The following is a 22,507-nucleotide window of genomic DNA, read 5'->3' as shown; positions in this document are numbered from 1 at the left end:
TTTTTCCCCCCTGTGGCTTATTGCTGTAAAACGGGCCACGTCTGAATCCATTCCTCGCTTGTAAAGACGGGTGTTTTTCTGTTTTCATTTTTTGAAGAACCTCATTCTCATTCATTGTTAGCAACACTTAGTGCATTATTTCAAAAGAAATCATGACCGCCTAAGAGGATCCCCCACGTACAGAAGGATGATACCTCTCGAGGGCCAGATGCCATGGAACAATTTGTGTGCACCCATCTCCATGGGACAGACCTTTTCGGTCTGAATCGGCAAGGTGATGCAGATTCATTTTCCATGCCAAGGTAAAGTAATCCCTAGAGTATTGCGGAGGTGCAAGAGACTCCATCAAGGTGTTTGACTTTATGGTGCCTAACTCAGGCAGCTATCTTAAAATAAGATTTTGACCTGGTGCATGTGTCCATTTAATGTGCGCAAAGGAAATAGCCAGCCTTATTCGACAAGACTTGTCGTATTTGAGGATTCAAAACTTTATAGAGGCCCCTTCTCCAACCTGCTATCCTGCAGGTGTTTTGAACTGCAACTCCCAGACAGCACGGCCATGAAAAGATGGGAATTGTAGGACACCAGATGTAGAGAGAAGTTGCTTTAGAGCAGTGTTTCCCAAAGTTGGGACTCTGGCTGTTTTTTTGGGGGGACTACAACTCCCATCATCCCTACCTAGCAGGACCAGCACAGTCAAGGATGATGGGAATTGTAGTCCAAAAACAGCCAGAGACCCAAGTTTGGGAAACACTGCTTTAGAGATTCATCCCTACACGATTCTTTCCCCCAGCCCCATTGCTCAGGACCAGCTTCCCACCGAAGGCAAAGGGAGACTATCACCAAATTTGGTTTTGGTATCTTGGTAAATTTTTTTTATTATTTTGTCACTATTTTTATGGCAGCATAAATAATAAGCAAGTGAAAGCACACTGAAATGGAGCAGGGTGGGGTCAGCGTTAGGCACAGAACACAATGTAAACATTGGTGGCGTGGTGGGGGAACATGGGGAAGTATGGGGGGGGCGGGTGGAGAGAAAGCACACCTGTCTTTTGGGATGGTGCTTGGTGGTTAAAGCATGTGTGTGGTGGGGGGCACACACACATGAATGAGCACTATGTGGAACTTCTAGCAACTTGGGTCTAGATTTGGGCCGACTGGGATGCAGAAAGAAATCGGCAGGACTTCTTATCCAAGAGGGAACTTGAGGTGGCCGATGCATTACAACCTAAAGCCTCACCCTTTCGATCGGCTCATTCTACGGCCACAACACCCTTGCGGAACATTTGCTACATCCAGTTGGCAGTGGCGATGGACAAATTTGGGGTGGTTTCAAGACAGTCTTGGTAGACACATGATTTCTTGCGGCCAACAATCCAAAATGTTCAAATATGACCCCCGGAACTGGATCTACCTTGAGCCTAGCTCTGAAGATCATCTTGGACCAAGTTATAGGTGTTGGCATTTTCAGAGGCCATATTTTTTTTACCAGTTCTGGCCCCAGAAGTCAAATCTCTATATATGTATGTTTGTATTTAAACATAGCAATTCTATATACTGTAGCACTTTCTGAGTGTTCTAGTTGCTTCAAACTCTGAAATCAATCATAAAGTAGGCCCTAATATATTATCCCCGTAAAGGTAAAGGGACCCCTGACCATTAGGTCCAGTCGTGGACGACTGGGGTTGCGGCACTCATCTCGCTTTACTGACTTAGAGAGCTGGCGAACAACTTCCAGGTCATGTGGCCAGCATGACTAAGCCGTTTCTGGCGAAACCAGAGCAGCGCATGGAAACGCCGTTTACCTTCCTGCCAGAGCAGTACCTATTTATCTACTTGCACTTGAAGTGCTTTTGAACTGCTAGGTTGGCAGGAGCAGGGGGAGCTCACCCCGTTGCGGGGATTCGAACCGCGACCTTTCGAGCGCCAACCCCAAGAGGCTCAGTGGTTTAACCCACAGCGCCACCCGCGTCCCACATTATCCCCCTTTTGCAGACATAATGGCTCACCTACTTTTTATCCTCCCGTTCTAGGGTCCAGATACACGATAGCTCCTTATTGCAGGGTTCCTGCACTCAAGACCACAATGGAGAACTTATTCCAGGATAGTTGCACTGGGGGCAAAGGAATTTCAGTCACGGGACCCTGTCTCTTCACCCCCTGCAGGGGAATGTTAGTGGTCAGGATTCCAAAGGGAAAACTACCCTTACCTAATTTCTCAGCAAGGCGATTGTCTTCAGAAGGAAGGGAATGCCCTAACTAAATACTGAAGCAATCTTACTACCACTTGGATTTCCCCCCATCATTCACTAAAACCCACAGTGGCAAGTCCCATTTTCATTCAGGAAGTGAAATGCTTTCGGCTCACTCCATTGGCAGGAGGCTCTACCTGTGGTGCCAAATTCAGGATAGATTTACCTCTAGAATATCCGTCTCCAGGACCCAGTTCCCTGGGGCTCTTTCTTCAAACCATTGACCAATTTGGAGCGGATGACTGTAGGAATCCAACCTGAACAGCAATAACGGGCAAGGCAGATTGCTAGGTGATGCTAGGGGCTCATTGCATGGGAATGGTTTTTTTTTGGGGTGGGGCAGTCTTCTTACCTATAAATCTCAACTGGGGCATGACAGCCAGCACCTTGAAGGTCCCAGTTGCTGTGTGACTCACATTACCCCTTTTGCAGCAAGCACCCATTGGGCAACCTTGCATTTGGGTGGTGCTAGCAGCAACACCTCACCACCCCCAGCATATAAAAGTGAAGTTTGGGGACTCGTCCCTCCCTTTGCTGCCTCACAACAGTTGCCAATGGTTCGGCCTAGGGTACAGCTTCACCGGCAGCAGCAGAGAACTGAGCTAGCAAATGCATCAGAAGATGCTGGCAGGATCCAGCCAGATTGAAGCATCTTGCAGCCCGAGCCTTGGCATCCATCCACAGCGGGACCTCCTGCCTTCAAGATTTCCTCCTTCCTTGCAGTCCTGTGTCACGGCATGTGTTAATAACCACTATCTGACAGCAAGAGCTGTTTAAGACAGTGGAATGGACCACCTCAGAAGGTGGTGGACTCTCCTTCATAGGAGATTGTTGCTAAACAGAGATTGGGTGACCATCTGCCAGGTATTCTTCCTGCATTGCAGGGGATTAGACCAGATGACTCTTGGTGGGGGGGAGAGTGTCCCTTCCAATTCTATGATTCTAGGAGAAAATACAAAGTTCTATAATATGTGAAGGCTTGGGATTAATGGTTAGGAACCAGAGATACAAAGAGCGGGTATCCCTTATAAACTGGTGCCGGCGCCACCTGTTTCGATAGGACAACCAACCAAGGGGTTGATGCATAGAAAAGCCACTGAGCTATGGCTGAAGCAGAGCTGGCCCCACGGTACAAATGATGCCAGTGGCTATGGGGTGGGGAGGTGGGGAATGGCATTTTTTAAGGAATACTGAGAAAGCTGTGCATGACCTTAACCCCCAACATCCGCTGCAGCATTAAAGGGATCCTGGGGGTTCTGCTCTTTTGCTTGCGCGGCACATTGCGGGGAATTTCCCGGGAGAAGGGGATGAATTAATGTCCAGCTCTCCCATGTACCTTCCAGTTTCATGGACCTGAATTCCAGTTTTGTATCCAGTGTGCATTGTCAGTCACACTTTGCATAGGAAGAAAAAAAAAGAATATTAATAATACTAATCAATGCCATTGCTTCCTGCGGGGCATGCAGATCTCCCTTTTCATTCCTGCTCAAGGATGGAATGGAAAACCGGATGCCCCGCTTAGCTAATCCCGTGACTTGGCGGCATCGGGAAACACATTGACTCCTCTACTTCCTCCAAGGGAAGCTCGGGCTCTACACGGGTCCCTTTGCTTGTTTCATGCAGTAGTTTTCTCAGTTAACATCATACAGACAACACGTCTTTCTATTAGTGCTAGGAAATGACCACAGAAGGACACAGTTCCAGTTAGCGGGTGAGCTCCCTGGGGGCTGGCCACGGGGGTCTCTGGCTCATATCGTGTGTTAAGTGGATACAGTAAAATTAAAAGAGTGGGTATAAACAAAGAGTTTGTTTAGAAAATGTCCTTTAGAGTTCATTGTTCTTCGGGCTGTTGCGCAAGTTTTTCAGCTCCAGCTGTAGCTGTCGGATTTTGATGTCCTTCTGCGAGAGCTCAGCTTTCAACCGCCGGATCTCATCTTGTTGCCGGAAGAACATTCGGAGAAGCTTGAAGTTGGGGGGGGGGGGAGGAAGAGAGAGAAAGAGTTGGCCTCCATATTGTGCTGTTGCTTCATTTATTTATGGACCCCCATTGTTCTGCCCGGACACTGAGGTCCAGCGCCGAGGACCTTCTGGCAGTTCCCTTGCTGCGAGAAACCAAGTTACAGGGAACCAGGCAGAGGGCCTTCTCGGTAGTGGCACCCGCCCTGTGGAACGCCCTCCCACCAGATGCCAAAGAGAAAAACAAATACCAGACTTTTATAAGACATCTGAAGGCAGCCCTCTTTAGGGAAGCTTTTAATGTTTAATAGACTATTGTATTTTAATATTTTGTTGGAAGCCGCCCAGGGTGGCTGAGGAAACCCAGCCAGATGGGCGGGGTATGTATGTATGTATGTCTAAATAAATAAAATCCCGTCTTTTCATCCAAGCACCTCAAGGTGGTATACATGGTTCTCCCCTTCCTCATTTAACTCCCACAACAACCCTGTGAGGTAGGCTAGGCTAAGAGGCAGCGATGGGCCCAAGGTCACCTAGCGAGCTTCCTGGCTGAGTGGGGATTTGAACCCTGTTTTTCTGACACTCTGACCAATGCACCATATTGACTCTCAAAAAATTATGGTACTTTGGTATATCATGGCTGGCAAGTATTTGTGAGGGCCATGTACAAAAAAAGCCCTGCTGGGTCAGACCGAAGGTTCATATCGTTCAGCATCCTTTTCCCACAATTGCCAGCTAGATTCATATGGGAAGCCTGGAAGCAGGACATGAATGCAACAGTACTTTCCTACTTATGATCTGCAGAATCAGATGCGTCCTGCCTCTGATAAGAGGAGTAAATAGCCATCATGACTAGTAGTTGTTGATAGGTACGTCCTCCATGAATGTATCTCTTTTAAAGCTGGTCCTCACTACCTCCTGTGGTAGCAAATTCCACAGTTTCAACTGTGTGGTGTTGTGGTGTGTGTATATAAGTATTTTCTTTTGTCTGTGCCGAATCCTACCAACATTCAGCTTCTGTGAATGACCACACTGGGTTCTAGTATTATGAGAGAGGGAGAGAAAATCCTGTTAAAGTGCTCCCGCCCCCCCAGCTGAGGGAGCCCCAATGCTTTTCTGGCTTGCAAGTGAGCAAGCTGTGCTCTACCTCCAAGTGAAGCCGCCATCATGGTCTGCCCCTCATACTGGTTCTGGGCAATGTATGGGATACATTGCCCAGGCCTAATGATGACAACTCTCCATCTGGACAGAGGGTAGCTGTTTTTTCCTTACCTCATTCTCTGTTCTGGGGGGCACGTTTTCTAAGAGGTCGATCCCATTCACAACAACACTCTTCTTCTCTCTCATCGGTGCCTTGAAAACTACTTTCGATGCTTTCTTATAGCCTTCCTTTAAAGACATCAATATGGGATCTAAGAAAAAAAGAAAACAAGAGACAACAAATGCTAAAACAAAATGAACTGGGCTGGAGAGACACTTTTTGGATACGAGCAAATAATCTCCACTATTTTAGCCAAAGGACCAAACGTTTGCGTTCTGTATTTGGGACAATGTGCTGGAACTTTGTGAAGCTGCATTTTACTTTGCAGCTCCTGTGAAACTGCTGCTGAACATCACACGCAATCCAGGAGGTTGCATTGGAGTGGCAATGAAGCAGCCCATAATCTCAGAGGTGCAATTGAAGCTACTGCAAATGTCAGGGTTCTCAAGCTGGGAAAACCCAGGCACCTTTGTTACTATGCCAGCTTTCCAAAAGAGCCTGCCCTCTGTTGAGCTTTAGTGCCACCAGGACTTCTGGTCTGAAAGTGGTACTGCAGTTTCAACCTCAGGTGTGCCCAGGTGACAAAATGGGTCCTACAGAGATCTGCCTAGCTCTACAAGGCTTTGAACAGACTGGCTCTTCAGTTAGATTCTCAATTGCTTTAACAATCACATTCCTCATTCTATATTTTAATATGGCAGGGAGATGGGAAAGGTCCAGCATTTCAACTGATTCCACTGGGGAGAGAAACAAAAGAGTATCACTTAGTCACAGATCAGTCTTCACCATTTCCAGATGTTGAAATGGCAAATGCCCAGACTTCAATGCTTGGAAATATTAGGGATTTCAAGCAGTGTTAGCCATGTTTTGCTTGAAGTCAAATTTCTGACCACTTTAAAACTTTTTTTTTTTAACCTAGGTGGTGTGTGATTTTCTACCAGGTTGCACATCACAAAATTGCAGAGCTACTGCATTTACCCCGGTTCGTTCCACTCAGCCATTCATCCGGTGTGAGAGCAGGCTCTGTTCCCGGAGTCATTGGGTAAATATCTTCCTGGTATGTTTCCGACTAGAATGCAGAAGGAAGAGAAACAGCATATTTGAAATAATTAGTAAAGGACTTCCAGAGCGGTGGTGGTGTTCTGGGACGGATGCCCCGAGGCAGACAGCAAACACATAATGCTGTTGGCATCAGCATACTAATAATAAAAATTTATTATTTATACCCCGCCCATCTGGCTGAGTTTCCCCAGCCACTCTGGGCAGCGCCCAATCAAGTGTTAAAAACAGTACAACATACCAACCTGTATCCCCACCATCACCAAATAAAATCTAGATTTATCTTTCCCAAGAAAAATTCAATAAGTAACACACGCACCGACAATGACCCAGTTGCAAACAATCATTTAACAGTGGTTCCCGAACCATTTTGGGCACCCACCCCCTTGGTTCCATAATTGTAAGCTGCCCAAAGTGGCTGGGGAAACCCAGCCAGATGGGCAGGGTATTATTATTATTATTATTATTATTATTATTATTATTAACTCATCATCAGTCCCCCCACCCCAATTTAAAAGTGATAGGAGCAGTAAAGCCTTAAATACAAAACAAGGAAGTTTTTTTGTTCCAGGTTCTAGTCCTGTCAACCATAAATAAGCAATCAATGTGTTTGGAGGGGCCCACTTCCAGTGCCCCCCTTCTGCACCCTCTCCTCTTGGGGCCTCATTGCCCCCCCAAGGGTGGTACCACCCACTTTGGTAACTACTGCTTTATAATATTAACCTTGTCTGTGAGCCACTAAGTTCCATTATGCCCTCTCCCCCCCAAAAAATCAAAAAGATTTTTGATGCTATGGCAGTAATTAAACTACTCAACCCCCATCCCAAAAACAAGGAGCGGACATTTATCTCAGCAGCAGCACAAACTTTTGGCTCATTCTCTGCGCCAAGCGAAGCCATAAGCATTGCAACATAGCAGGTTAACCCCATTTCTCAGATTGCAGCTTGGGATGAAGGCTGCACATCCCTTTTGCCCCGAAGATCTGGCTCCACGCTGCTGCAGGAAAAGAGCCCATGCAGCCGGGAGCTCAGTGTGTTTGTGGTCTGAAAGGAGAGGCAATAAAGGCAGGAGAGGCTTACTAGAAGGCATTTGGGCTTGCGGAGTGTGGAGAAAAATGACTAGCAGTGAGGGGAATGGACGTGCGGGGCTTTGTGCAGAAATAATGGGACAGAATCGCAACCTTCCTTTACAACACCAAAACATAGGGAAATGCAACTGAGCATAAGTGCCAACTCCCTGGGGCCCTGCATTGCCACCCACAAAATTCCCCATGAAGGAGCTGGGCACCCACAAATTTGGGTGCCAGGGCCATGCACGTTGCATGGCACCCACACCCCTGGGGGCACCCACGGTTGTCTCCTGCCTCACTGCCTCCTGCGGAAGCAAGCTCCATCGTTTGAGGCAGAGCAGGCTTCTCCAACCTAGGACCCTATAGCAGCAACCCCCATGCCCCCATGCCTCTGCCAATCTCTGAGCAGGGTGGTCTGAGCTTGGCAAATCCCACATGGCTCCTTTTCACCTGCCAAGGCCACTTGGAGGTGGCACATCAGCCAAGGGAGCTTCAAGGCTGCCATGGTTTGAGGTGGAATTTAACAGCGTAAGAAATTTCAGGTTGTACCGTTGAGTGCTGGTTTGGTGTTGTTGTGCAGTAAAATTGGGAAGTGGCAATGAAACACCCTGAAAATAGGAGCTAACTTGATGTCCTCTAGCAGTCCCACAAGCAAATCAGGATGATGCTCAGTAAACGGGTCATCTGGAAGCAACCACAGTTGTGTGAACTGGGCCCAGGGTTCAAAGCCTCAGTCCCACCACACATTTAAAGCACATGGCTCCCCTCAAAGAATCCTGGGAACTATAGTTTTCCCCGTGCCATGCTACAGTTCCCAGCATTCTTCACAAACTACAGTTCCCAGGGTTCTGGGTGTGTGTGTGGTGAATTCCTGTGTATGGCATGTAGGCAGCCTTAGAGAGCAAACCTGCTTCCTGTGAGGGCCAGATTACTCACCCTCCTTGGCACGATCATGGAGATGGGCTCAATCAGCCCTTTTAACGTGATGAGCTTATAGAACCGGAACACCTCGCAGGCAGAGACATCCAGGCCATGCTTTGGCATCACTCCTACAAACACAGGGAATAGGAAGAAGTGATGCTTGTTGTCCTATAAAGGTAAAGGTAAAGGGACCCCTGACCATTAGGTCCAGTCGTGACCGACTCTGGGGTTGCGGCGCTCATCTCGCTTTACTGGCCGAGGGAGCCGGCGTACAGCTTCTGGGTCATGTGGCCAGCGTGACTAAGCCGCTTCTGGCGAATCAGAGCAGCGCACGGAAACGGCGTTTACCTTCCCGACGGAGCGGTACCTATTTATCAACTTGCACTTTGACATGCTTTCAAACTGCTAGGTTGGCAGGAGCAGGGACCAAGCAACGGGAGCTCACCCCGTCACAGGGATTCGAACTGCCGACCTTCTGATCGGCAAGCCCTAGGCTCTGTGGTTTAACCCACAGCACCTGTACATAACAGAAAATCAAATCCTTGGAGAGGTTGCAAGGCGACCCTCTATCATGGCATCTAAGTGACACAGCAGTTCCGCACGATTTTCTGTTTCCTTTTATTTTATCTCCTCAGAGATCTTCCTGCTGCTCCCCACCCCCTGGCTAGGTAAACCCCCTGCTCCTTGCACCAACCTGTTTCTATAAAGTAGGCCAGCCACTGTCCTTAGCTACTGGCCCTCTGATCCAGTGTCCTGAGAATGTTCATAAACATTCCATCTCCAGAGGGGAAAGGGCTCGGCACACAACTGTCACACACAGCGGAAGAGGAAGGGTCGGTTTGGCCTTAGGGGAAGACCGGCTGCCAGAACTTTATTTGGGGTGAGGGAAGAAAGTCTGGGGCTGAGCATGCCAAGATGTTGGAAAGGCAGGGAGGGCAAGGACTGGGGAGAGCGTCAGGGAGGCAGCAGACCTGCAGGAGGAGGCTGAAGAAAGGGGCAGAGTAGTTAGAGGAGGTGTGGGAGTCTGTGACTATGCTGGGGGAAAGAGGGCAGAGCAGATGGAATAACATAAGAAGAAGCTTCTGGATCGGGCCAGTAGTCCATCAAGTCCAGCATCCTGTTCACACAGCGGCCAAATGACCCTAAGAACCTAGGTATCCAGATAGACTGCCTCCAGGTCTGGAGGTTTCACAAGAGCACCAGAAGAGCCTTGCTGGATCAGGCCAATGTCCCATTGATTTATTTCATAAAAATTCACAAGCCGCTTGGTTGTAAAAAAAACCCCTCAAAGCAGTTCACAAAAAGAAAAAATCAAGAAAAATGTACAACCCTACTTTAAAAAATCCGAAAGTAAAAATACTGAAACAGATCAGAGTTGCCTCAGCTTCCTAAGCCTCTGGGCAGGCTTGTCTAAAAGGAATGTTTATAGCAGGTGCCAAAAAGAGTACAGTGGTACCTCAGGTTAAGTACTTAATTCGTTCCAGAGGTCCGTACTTAACCTGAAACTGTTCTTAACCTGAAGCACCACTTTAGCTAATGGGGCCTCCTGCTGCTGCCGCGCCGCCGGAGCACGATTTCTGTTCACATCCTGAAGCAAAGTTCTTAACCTGAGGTAATATTTCTGGGTTAGCGGAGTCTGTAACCTGAAGCGTATGTAACCTGAAGCGTATGTAACTGAGGTACCACTGTACAGTACAAAAATAGTCCAACATTTGGTTCTCACAGTGGCCAACCAGATGCCCCGATTCAGAGCCTGTCTCCAATTGTGGAGACAGAGCACAGCCATCGTGGCTAGTAGCCACTGACTAGTCCAAGGAAAGACACTGCCTCCCTTTGAGGCTGTAGCGCAGACGGTAAGCACCCCTTACCGAGGCCTTTTTGTGGAGCCGGAGAACGGAATTCCATGAGGTAAGTGAGGTATGGCTTCTCTGTACTGATTTCATAGTAGCGGATATTCCCATCTCCCTAGGGGCAGAGAGAGAGGTGTGAATCAGTGGGACTTTTGTGAATATTGGGGTCGGAGGAGAGAGCACTGCACAGTTTAGGTCATAGCAGAGCCTTCTCCAACCTGGTGTCTTCCAGGTTTCTTGGCCTACAACTCCGACCAGCCTCAGTTTGACATAGTGGTGCCAGTAGGCGCTGTGGGGAGTTGTAGTACAAAACATCTGGAGGGCTCCAGGTTGGGGTGGTTGTCATAGGAACTCTGACTTGGCCCACCCTTAAAAGCATGGATGGCCCTCTGTCAGGGGATTGGACTAGATGAACCTCAGGGTCCCTTCTAATTCAACCATTCTATGAATCTGGGTGCTGAATGTTTTTGCTTACAACAACCCTGTGAGGTATTCTGCCTTTATCCCCATTTTCTAGCAGAAGGACTGAAGGTTGTAGGACAATGGCATGGCTGGAGCCCCAATTAACACTCTATAATCTCCACAGTGCTCAAATTGGGATGGATCCATTTCTAGTCAGCCCAGATTCAGTTACATCTACTGAAAAGAAGGAGGCTGGTTTCAGGTCTGCCGGGAAATGGAGAATGTCCTTCATACATCTGAATGGAAACAAGGCATATTAATTTCATTAAAACCTGTTTCTGAATGCAGGAATCACAACTAAAGAATTTCTTTAGAAACCACCAGTGAAGGAGAATCCACCATCTTCTGAGGGAGTCCATTCTACTGTCAAACAGCTCTTACTGTCAGAAAGGGCTTCCTAATGTTGAGTTGCAATCTTCTTTCTTCCCATTTGACTCCATCAGTTCAGGTCCTACCCTCCGGAGCAGCAGCAAACATGCTTGCTCCATCTTAATATTAGTAAAATAGCAGTAGTAATACTAATAGTAATTATAATATCTGACAACTCTTCAGATATTTGAAGTTGGCTGCCAAATCGCCTCTCAATCTTCTCTTTAGACATCAAACCTTGGTTGTTGAACATAATCTGTTCTGGAAGTCCGTTTGGCTTCCGAAATGTTTGACAACCGAGGCGCAGCTTCCGAATGGTTGCAGGAGCTCCCTGCGCTCAAGCAGAAGCCGCATTGGATGTTTGGCTTCCAAAAAACGTTCAAAAACCAGAGCATTTACTTCCGGGTTTTCAGCGTTTGGGAGCTGAAACGTTCCAAAATGGAGGCGTTTGACTGCAGATTTAAATCTACAGCAACACAAATTGTTTTGGCTAAGCATTCTAGATGAACCAATTAAAGCCTTTTAAAAAACTACTTTGAGGGAAATGGTTTGTTATTTTTTTTTAGTCCAATGGAGTGACTATGAAGTGACTCCAGATATACGTTGGTTCATAGTGCGTACCTAATGGCAAGATACAGAAACTTTGGGATTCTGTAGCCAAAGCCCACTCCCCCATGCCAAAAGCATTTTGTGCCCACACACCTTGCCAGCCAGGTACAGCATGTGGGTATCAGCATCGTAGAAAGGGAAGAGGAGTCCAGACAGCCCGTCAATCTCCTCCTCTATTAAGGGCATGGCGAGATCTTCCTGCAGAAATCAAAGATATTCTTGTTGGTTTTTTAAGAAAATAAAAATAGCTTTCAAACCTGATGCATTTATAACCTTGACACTAGGAATGTTATTACAAATGTGAAGAAAGGTGTCTTTTAAAAAAAGCTGTGGCCATCCTTCCCTAATCTGGTGCCCTCAATATGCTTTTCGACTACAACTTTGGGCCAGTCATTGCCTTTCAGCCTAACCTACCTCCCAGGGTTGTTGTGAGGATAAAATGGGGAGGAGAAATATGTATGCCACCTTGAGAACCTTGGAGGAAAGTTGGGATATAAATAAATAAAGATTTCTTCTCTCAGGGCTTGGTCCCAAAAAGGGATGATTGAAAAATACGATTTTTTAAACTATATAATTATTTATTATGTTTGTTAGTTGCTTTATCTTGCCCATGGCAAATTACAAAGTGATTTACAACCGAAACAAAACAAAAAACCCCACACAGATATATTAAAACCAAAAAACATCCCTCTGACATTAAAAAGGTCACAGATGGTTAAAGGCCAAAGGCCTGCTTATAGAGGAAAGTTTTTGCCTGGCACCTAAAGATATATAATGAGGGTGCCTGGCGAGCCTCCCTCCGCAAACAGGGAACCACCACTGAAAAGGCCTGTTCTTGCATTACCACCCTCCAGAATAAGTAAATAAATATCATGGCCTGACCTGATCCCAGAGGGCAATCTGCCTCGTGTTCCACCGCGAGACTCCAGTCGTTAGAAGCCGCTTCATGTTTCCTAAAAAGACAACCCGGTTCACGCGATGGTTCTTACAATTCGCCTCCTGGAAAGACAACCAAGATTTACCCAGCCAGGCAGCTACACTCCTGGCAGCCTCCAGCTCCCCTCTTCAAATCAATCATAAAGTTTCAGAGTTGGAAGTCTAGTCCAAAAGTCTAGTCCAACCCCCTTCAATGCAGGAATCACAGATCAAGAATCCCTGACAGATGACCATCCAACTGCAGCTTAAAAACTTCCAGTGAATGAGAGCCCACCACCTTCTGTGGAAGTCCATTCTACTGTTAAATGGCACTTAAAGTCAGAAAGTTCTTCCTGATGTAGGAATCTCCTTTTCTGTAATTTGAATTTATTGGCTGGGGTCCTGCCCTCTGGAGCAGCAGAAAGCAAGCTTGCTCCATCTTCCATGTGACAACACTTCAGATATTTGAAGATGGCTGTCAGATCCTCTCTCCATCTTCTCTTCTCCAGGCTAAACACACCCAATTCCCTCAACCATTCCTCATAAGACTTGGTTTCCAGACCCTTGGTCATCTTTTCAATATCCATCTTAAGCTGTAGTACCCAGAACTGGGCACAGGACTCCAGGCTTGGTCTGACCAAGGCAGGATAGAGCGGTACTATGACTTCCTTTGATCTGGACACTAGACTTCTGTAGGCAATCGATTAAGGCAACTTTCCCTGCTGTGCTCCAGATGTTTCGGATCACAATTCCCACCCATCCCAGCTGAGACAGTTGGGGCTTATGGGAGTTGTAGTCCAAAACATCAGGAGAGCACCAGGTTGGGAAAGGCTGGCTTACCATTCTTTCAGATACGCCACTCAAAAGCCTCACTTTTCATTTCATCCAATGCAACTTGTGATTAATAAAAGATTAAAGCTAGACGTAAAAACAGACAGTGAATTCTTTCTGTTCCCTCTGTTGAAATTGTGTTTATCTGCAGTCAAAATTTGCACGTTGACATTTGGGGGGTGGGGGTGGGAAATATTCTAACCATGAGATCAAGAAGTTTTTTTAAATTTTTTTTGAAAAGGCTGCTTTCTTAGGAGATAGGCACATGCTTATAAAAAAATTGCTTTTGGAAATTTCATTGTCGGAAGAAGTAGCTGTGCATTCTTACCGACAAAAAGGTATCCAACAAGGACAGGGACCAACTTGCTTTTCCTGCCTTAGGAAAGGAGGCAATTTTTACACCAACGATGGTGCAATTTAGGTGGAGGTTGCAAAACATACAGGACATGAATTAATTGTAATCGGTAATTTCTTGGCTTAAAAAACAACAACCTTAAAGCTGCTCAGGGGAGCCCCTCTGTTTCTGAGCAGTTTCTTACACCCCTATGCCTTTTCTTTAATCCAAATTGCCCCCCCCCCAAAAGCCACTATCCACACTGCAGGCATAATTGTTGTTTTGGTGGGGCATTCAGACCGGTAAAAATAGGAAAGCTGGTGGGAGTTTTAATCTGTTTCTAGTTTCACTGTTGGTTTAACTTTTCAAAAGTCTTAAATTGTTGCTGATTCCTCTTGTTGATAATTTTATTGCTCTTTCTGTTTTGTAAACTGCTCTACTTGGAAGGTTCTTTTTTTGCCATCAAGTGGTGTATACATTTTATGAAATAAATAAATAAATAAATGCAAACAAATAACATAAAAGCATAAAAAGAGTCTGGATGGCTGGATCAGACCAGTAGCCCATCTAGATGTCCAGCTGTGGCCAACCATATGTCCCAGTACAAAGCCAGTCTGCAGTCAGGGCCTCCGCACCAGAGCAACCTCCCTCCTAGCAATTGTGTTCAGATTCATGCCGCTTCTAACCGCAGAGGCAGAGCAAAGCCATTGTAGCTAGCAGTAGGCATGGACAGCCTGATCCTCTTTGAATCTGCCTAATTCTCTTTTAAAGTAATCCAGGCTGGTGTCCATCGATACATCCTGCACCCCCTCCTCCCAGAGTTGTTGTCCTGATAAAAACTGGGCATGCGCACCCTCTTCTGTGGCTGATTTAAAAAACAACCACAGTCAGGACATTGGATGATGGCTCTCTGCCAATGCCTCTCTCTTTTGACCCTTATAAGAAGCTCCTTGCCTGGAGGACTTTGCCGGAGCGCGGCTCAATGACGCGGAGCTTCTTGTCTTTGCAAGTGGTGGCCAGCAAACTCCCGTCGGTGTTGAAGGACATGCAGAGGATGACGTCGGTGTGGCAGTCAATCATCTTCACAGGCTCACCGATGTCCAGGTTCCAGATGAGAACCTAACAAGGACAGGAACGCAAAACAAAGGTCAGCCTTCCCACCACTGGGGAGAGAGCCAGTGTGGTGTAGTGGTTAAGAGCGGTGGACTCGTAATCTGGGGAACCGGGTTCGCGTCTCCGCGCCTCCACATGCAGCTGCTGGGTGACCTTGGGCCAGTCACACTTCTCTGAAGTCTCTCAGCCCCACTCACCTCACAGAGTGTTTGTTGTGGGGGAGGAAGGGAAAGGAGAATGTTAGCCGCTTTGAGACTCCTTCGGGTAGTGATAAAGCGGGATATCAAATCCAAACTCTCTCTCACTGGCTGCAACGTTTTGCTTACTGTTGTGTTCATACCCCACCTTTTTCTCCATGGTTCTTCCCCTCCTTATTTAGTCCCAACAACAACAACAACAACAACAACCCTGTGAGGTAGGTTAGGCTGAGAGGCAGTGACTGGCCCAAGGGCACCCAGCGAGCTTCAAGGCAGAGTGGAGATTCGAACCCTGGTCTCCCAGGTCCTAGACCAATGCACCACTACACACTACACTGGCTCTCATGCATGAGGGCGACTTTGCCCAGCTCACCTTATAGTCATAGCCGGCACTGAACAGGATGTTGTTGGTGGTCGGGTGCCACTCAACAAGGCCGACGCGCCGGCTGTGCCCGTACAACTCCAGGACCGCCTCCATCATGTTGCGCTTCAGTCCTCCGTCTGGAATTTCCCATATCCGAACCTTGAAGGACATGAGAGCAAAAGGATGCTGTGAGGAGGGTTTCTTTGTCAACTCAGCGGCTTGCCTGGATGAAGTAGGTTTGTTATACAGTACACACACACACCCGAAACATTCTGCTACAGTAAATATGCTTTTAAAATGTCTCAGGACCCATGGGCCACACTCAAACCATACTTTATTACTGTTATTATTAACCAAAAATGGCAAGCATAGTAAACAAACAGAAACGAAGAATGAAAAATGTAAACCATAAAGCATCACAGCCTTGTTAGAAGCATGGGAACCTAAGAACCTGCTAAGCATTGTCAGCACTGACTGGCAGTGGCTCTCTTATTATTATTATTATTATTATTATTATTATTATTAAAGGTCAAGGGACCCCTGACCATTAGGTCCAGTCGCGGCCAACTCTGGGGTTGCAGCGCTCATCTCGCTTTATTGGCCGAGGGAGCCGGCGTACAGCTTCCGGATCATGTGGCCAGCATGACTAAGCCGCTTCTGGTGAACCAGAGCAGTGCACGGAAACGCTGTTTACCTTACCGCTGGAGCGGTACCTATTTATCTACTTGCACTTTGACGTGCTTTTGAACTGCTAGGTTGGCAGGAGCAGGGACCGAGCAATGGGAGCTCACCCCATCGCGGGGATTCGAACCCCGCGATGTACTGAAAAGGCCCTGGCCCTAGTTGAGACCAATCTAACCACCTTGCGACTTGGGACCTCCAAAGTGTTGTCATTTGTGGACCTTAAGGTCCTCCGCAGGGCATACCAGGAGAGGCGGTCCCGTAAGTACGTGGGTCCATATTTTTGTATGCCTGATACATATAGAACATGCCAAGATCTGCAGTCCCTGAGGTCTTTGGAGGGAGGCTCAGGCAGGAGCTGCTGCTGTGGAGGGGATGCGCTTCCTTGCAGCTGCATGGCTTCCCAACTGCAGCAGCCACCAGGCTATAAAAAGCACTTTCTGCTGATGGAGATCCATGACATCATGAAACGAGAGGGCGGGAGAGTCAGAGCCCCCAGACAGCGGCTGAAGATTTGCATGAAAATGTGAAGCAGTCTTCAACATCTGTCAGTGCTGTGGACCTTTTTGCAAGTGCCTCTATGTCCGACAAACATAACGGAGGCAGACAAAGCCGTCACATTTAGAAGTAGTATACCTCTGATTCTCAGAGGTACAGGACAAGAAAGATGTGTCTGGCTGGTAACAAGGCAAAGAGTGACCCCATGCGGAAGGGAGTTCCACAAAACACGGCCCACAAAACTTAACACAGCACAAGTGGATAGAAGGTCCCGGGTGAGTGACAACAATATCATAGGCAGATATCAAAGCAAGGGAATCACTTCTAAAAGCAAGCAAAACAAGTAAAACTGCTCCAACCAAAAGAAAACAGGATAGACTCAGCCAGAGAGATGGGTCACACAAAACAAGATACAGTGGTACCTCGGGTTACATACACTTCAGGTTACATACGCTTTAGGTTACAGACTCCGCTAATCCAGAAATAGTGCTTCAGGTTAAGAACTTTGCTTCAGGATGAGAACAGAAATTGTGCTCTGGCGGCGTGGCAGCAGCAGGAGGCCCCATTAGCTAAAGTGGTGCTTCAGGTTAAGAACAGTTTCAGGTTAAGAACGGACCTCCAGAACCAATTAAGTACTTAACCCGAGGTACCACTGTACTTTTATCTGTCAAAGGCTGGTGGGATAGAGAGGCATTTTCAGATGCATCGGCCGCACATCTCAAATTGGACATCAGAGCTGGCAATGGCTTTTTAAAGAAATGCCCCCCCCCCTCTAAAAATCCTCCTGCCTGGACAGCTTATCGGCCCCTCGGGAGAAACGTATAGGGAAGACAATCCCCCTGGGTCCTTCACCCCAACAGCATCTTCTTTGACTCCTTCATGTAAATGTTCCCTTGACGGCTCCACCCCTCAATGGTGCAAGTTTTCTATGCACAGACAGAAGGCTCTGCTGACCTCATCCTGGCATGCATCCACCCCACTGAGAGAGTGTGGGGCAGGGAGGGTTGTTCCTGCCATAGCAAAGTACCCTGGAGCCCCCTTGTATTGCAGACTGGGCTGGCTGCTAGCCTCTGCCTCTGCCTCCTCCTCTTTCCCTCTCGCTCTCAAGCACTGAAAACCTGCTTTGGCACAAGACACTCCAGCTTGCCTGCTGCGCCAGCCACTTGCTCTGAGCCCCACCTTCTTCTCTCTGCTGCAGGGATGCAGGTGACCTTGAGAAGGTCGAGAGGAGACTCCAGAACTGCAGAGGCAGCTCAGATAGGAAGGAAGGCAGGCAGAGAGGGAGGGATGGAATGAGACGAGCTGCCCCCACAGAAACCTCGCTTAGAGCTTGGGGTGAGAATTTGGGGTGGCGGGGGGGGGGGGAGACTTCTGAAAGGCAAGGTTGGTGGTGAGAGCTGTATGTCAACGTAGAAATAGTCTATCCTTTCCTAGCGCTCCCTTTCTTTTAAAAAAGAGGTGTCACCGGCCACTCCCTTCCAAGGGAAAACTCCCTCTTTAGCAATAGATCGGAAGAAATGGCAATCTGGGGAAAACCTGAATTGCCATTTGTTCCAAATGAGCACCAAAGAGCTGTTTTCACTGGGGGAAAGCAGTGGGAGAAGAGGAAATGTAGATGAACCCCCACATCATACATTTAATGCACTGTGATACCACTTTAAACACCCAAGGAATTCTGGGAGCTGTAGCTTGTTAAAGGGTGCAGCCTCTGGGGCTTTCAAGTTAAGAGAAAAGGCAAGGGAAAAGTGACTTCATAGAGATTTATAAAATTATGCTTAGCCTGAAGAAAATGGATAGAGGAAAGTTGTTTTCCCTCTCTCATAACACTAGAACTTCTGGACACCCAATGAAGCTGAATGTGGGAAGATTCAGGACAGGTAAAAGGAAGTGGGGGTGGTGGTTACTGGGTTGTTGTTTTTATTTTGATTATATATTTTGTGGTTTTCTATATTGCTTTTGTTATGTGACCTCTGGGTATAGGGCGGTATATAAATTCAATAAGCAACCAACCAACCACCACCACCAACAACAACAAACAACTATGGAACTCAGTCCCATAGGAGGTAGTGATGGCCACCAACCTAAATGGCTTTAAAAGAGAATAAGACAAATTCATGGCAGAGAGGACTATCAATGGCTTCTAGCCAGGATGGCTCCTCCTCTGTATGTGGAGGCAGCGATACTTCTGAATACCAGTTGCTGGAAACCACAGTGGGGCAGGGTACCCTTGTGCTCAGGTCCTGCTTGTGGGTTTCCCATTGGGAACAGGATGCTGTGAGAACAGGACGCTGGACTGGATGGGCCTCTGGTCTCATCCTGCAGCCTCTTCTGACGTTCTAATGTCCAGCTTTTGTCGTGGTCCCCTCCACACACAGCAATGCTGCAGAACGTATGGGCGGTCCAGTATAAGTCCACAACTAAAGCACTCTCATTGCATCGATTACATGTTGCAGAAAACACCTGCAGAAGTTCTACTACTCTGAAGAGTCCCCAATAATCCTTTTGAACCCCCTTCCCCTGAAACAGGCAGTACATTCTGCTGCTTTCTACTTACCGAGGTGTCTTCAGAGCAGGATGCAATGACGTTTTCAATAAAAGGGTTCCACTTGATGTCGAGCACGTTCCCCTGATGGCCGCACACTTTGGGGTAGTTTGGTTCAATCCGGCCAGTCTGCAAAAACAGAGCAAGAATTTGGGATCAGCAACTTTTCAACAATTCAAGTACAAATGTTTCAAGACCGCCGCCTGCCGTTAACAGGGAGTCATCTGTGACCCAAATAAGGCACTGGAAGTACTCGGTTTAGAAGCATTTATGTTGTCGTTGTTACTGGGGTCTCATCCAGACGATGTGCCACAAGTCCGGAAATGCTTAAAGTCCTGTGTCTGAGCGGGCTCTTTTTCGGTAATTTCCACAAAGTCTGGGTGAGGTTGTTGGGTTGGCTGAGGCCCAAACAAAGTCACGGCGAAAGGAGCGGCCGGATTGTGATTTGGAAGAGTTGGCCTTTTTGCAAGAATAGGGCTGCTTTGAAGCTCAGTCAATGTCAAGAGCTTCAAAGGTTCGCTGGAGATAGTGGCAGACTTGCAGGTAATTTCTACTGTGTGCCAGGGATCCTGTTTTGACACTGCTTCACTGGGAGGCTCATTTAATGCGGCTCCCCTTTCATCGCTTCACATCTCACCGCTTCAAAGTTCCCTAGCTCCCCTCGTCCAGGGATGGGCGTCTTGCCATCTATAAATACACAGAAGTGTGCTGTTCTGATGGCAGAGAGCAGACAGGCAGGGAGACGAAACCAGACCAGGTGGGTGGATGGAAAGGGGGACGGATTCTGAATAGTCTCTCCCCTCCCGGCGACACCACATGACTTCCCGCAATTCTCCTTTTTGAAAAATAAAAACAAAACCCTCCCTCTAGCCAGTGCCGGATTTACATATAAGCTAAACAAACTATAGCTTAGGGCCCCACTCTCTTGGGGCCCCTAAAAAAATGTAAAGGGAAAAACACACACCTGGATGTACATTTCCAGAATATAAGGTAGAAAACAAATAAAATAAAATTTCAGTTCAACAATTACTTTGATAAAATACATAGTTTGTTATGTGCAAATGGTTTTAGATACCTATTAGGTCCATAAATTACCATATAGCGTATATTCAACACAAAAAACAGTGCCAATTTGTTGTTGACAAAGGACAGTTGAACATATAAAGGGCCCCATTACCTTTAGTAGCTTAGGGCCTCATCAACCCTAAATCTGGCCCTGCCTCTAGCGCAGGGACGGGAAAGCCTTGTGGACCCGAGGGCCACATTCCGTACTAGGCAACCTTCTGGGGGGCCGCATGGCAGTTGTGGGTGGGCCCAGAGGCAAAAGTGGGCGGAGGAACTGATGTCTATGTTACCTTTGTGCCATAGGCCAGTTTCTAGATACGCTGTTACCCCCTCATCCTTCCAGGCAAACAAGGGGAACCCTCAGAAGTCAAGGGCAAATTCCAGCCAGGCAAAAGCCCTTGAGGAAAGTGTGACATGAGGCTGGTGAGGGGCAAGGCCTGCAAAGAGGGGGTGTGGCTTGGGAAAATTTGAAGGGCCAGGTGGAGAGCTCTGGAGGACTGCATTTTGCACCCTGGCCTGATATTCCCCACCCTGCTGCTGCTGCTGCACAGATGCATATTCTCCCCTAAGACAGCTAGACTTTGTTTTATTCACTGCATTCATATCCCACCTTTTCCTCCAAGGAGTCAAAGGTGGCTTCTCCTCATTTCATCTGCACAACAACCCTGTAAGGTAGGCTAGGCTGAGAGATGGCAGTGGCTGGCCCCCAAGGACTCCAGGGCCAAGTGGGGATTTGAACCCTGGTCTCCAGGGTTCTAGTCCGACACTCTAACCACTACACCACACTGCCTCTCACAACCACAAAATGGGCTACACCTAGCCAGCAGCAGATGCTTGAGCTCACTGGAAATGCAGAATAAGGGCTTGCTATGCATCAAGATAAACCTCTTGAAGCTGCCAGCTCATTTGGTGACAGCAGTGGTGCAGTGGCCAGGTATTGAATGAGGAAGCTATTCTGGAGCAAGGAGCATGGGGAATACTCTCTCTTTCTCCTTCCCAGCCTTGCATGGCTCTCTGTCCCTCCTATTTATTGTCCCTTCCAGTCCCATTGCAATGCTTCTGACTCCCAGTTGTGAAGGTAAGGGAGGGAAGCCTCTTTCCCCCCCTGCTGAGCTTGTGGGATTCCCACTGGGGCATCTGGAAGATTTAATCCACTTGCAGAGCTAAATTCTGCTCTTCTTCAGGGCTCGGGTCCTCAAATCTCCCTACAGAAGCAAGCCAGAGATAACAATTCCTCTTCTCACAATGGCCAACCAGATGCATGAATGGAAAGTTCCCAAACAAGACAAATTCCCCCTCCTGGAACTCCCATCAGCTGGTATTCAGAAGCATCACTGCTTCTGACAGTGGAGGGAGACCATAGCCATCCTGGCTAAAAAGGTAAAGGACCCCTGACAGTTCAGTCACGAACAACTCTGAGGTTGCGGTGCTCATCTTGCTTTACTGGTGGAGGGATCCAATGTTTGTCCGCAGACAGTTTTTCTGGGTCATGTGGCCAGCATGACTAAGCTGCTTCTGGAGAAACCAGAGCAGTGCACGGAAACGCCGTTTACCTTCCCACCAGAGAGGTACCTATTTATCTACTTGCACTTTGACGTGCTTTCGAACTCCTAGGTTGGCAGGAGCTGGGACTGAGCAATGGGAGCTCACCCCATTGTGAGGATTCGAACCGCCGACCTTCTGATCAGCAAGCCCTAGGCTTAGTGGTTTAGACCACAGAGCCACCCTCATCCCTAGTAGCCGTCAACTGCTTTCTCCTCCATGAGTTTTTGTCTAATCCTTTGTTTTAAAGCCATCCAAGCTGGTGACCATCACTGTCTCCTGTGGGAGCAAATTCCATAGACATAGAAGCATAGAGTCAGAAGGGACCCTGAGGGTCATCTAGCCCAACCTCCTGCGATGCAGCTGTCCCATACGGGGATTGAACTTGCAACCTTGGCGTTATCAGCACCATGCTCTGTGTGCCGTGTGAATAAAGTCTTTATTTTATCTGTCCTGAAAAGTCCTATGCAGGCTGGAGTGACAGCAATTTCAAAGCAAGCCTAAGCTTTATTTTCAAAAGCTGAGAAAGAGATATTTAATCCACATTAAACTGGATTATTTGCCTCAATAAATGTATACAGAGAAACAATTTTCGGGAGGATAGTTTAAGCAAGGTT

General features: G+C 47.5%; 1 protein-coding gene across 1 annotated transcript in view; it reads right to left on the bottom strand.

Moving 5' to 3' along the window:
- Positions 1–3,200: 3,200 nt before the first annotated feature.
- CORO2B (coronin 2B) overlaps positions 3,201–22,507 on the bottom strand; it is a 73,150-nt gene continuing 53,843 nt past the window's right edge. Inside the window, exons 3-12 of the mRNA XM_028706064.2 lie at positions 19,296–19,412; positions 15,572–15,721; positions 14,843–15,007; positions 12,691–12,807; positions 11,902–12,006; positions 10,387–10,483; positions 8,534–8,646; positions 6,448–6,538; positions 5,481–5,620; positions 3,201–4,214 (exon numbers count right to left, since the gene is read on the bottom strand). Coding sequence (XP_028561897.1) covers positions 4,077–4,214; positions 5,481–5,620; positions 6,448–6,538; positions 8,534–8,646; positions 10,387–10,483; positions 11,902–12,006; positions 12,691–12,807; positions 14,843–15,007; positions 15,572–15,721; positions 19,296–19,412 — 1,233 coding nt within the window. The 3' untranslated portion in view covers positions 3,201–4,076. The remainder of the gene's footprint in view (positions 4,215–5,480; positions 5,621–6,447; positions 6,539–8,533; positions 8,647–10,386; positions 10,484–11,901; positions 12,007–12,690; positions 12,808–14,842; positions 15,008–15,571; positions 15,722–19,295; positions 19,413–22,507) is intronic.

This window comes from Podarcis muralis, chromosome 14 (assembly GCF_964188315.1).
Source record: "Podarcis muralis chromosome 14, rPodMur119.hap1.1, whole genome shotgun sequence".
Classification (NCBI taxonomy): Eukaryota; Metazoa; Chordata; class Lepidosauria; order Squamata; family Lacertidae; genus Podarcis; species Podarcis muralis.
This window is presented reverse-complemented; position numbering and strand designations above follow the sequence as displayed.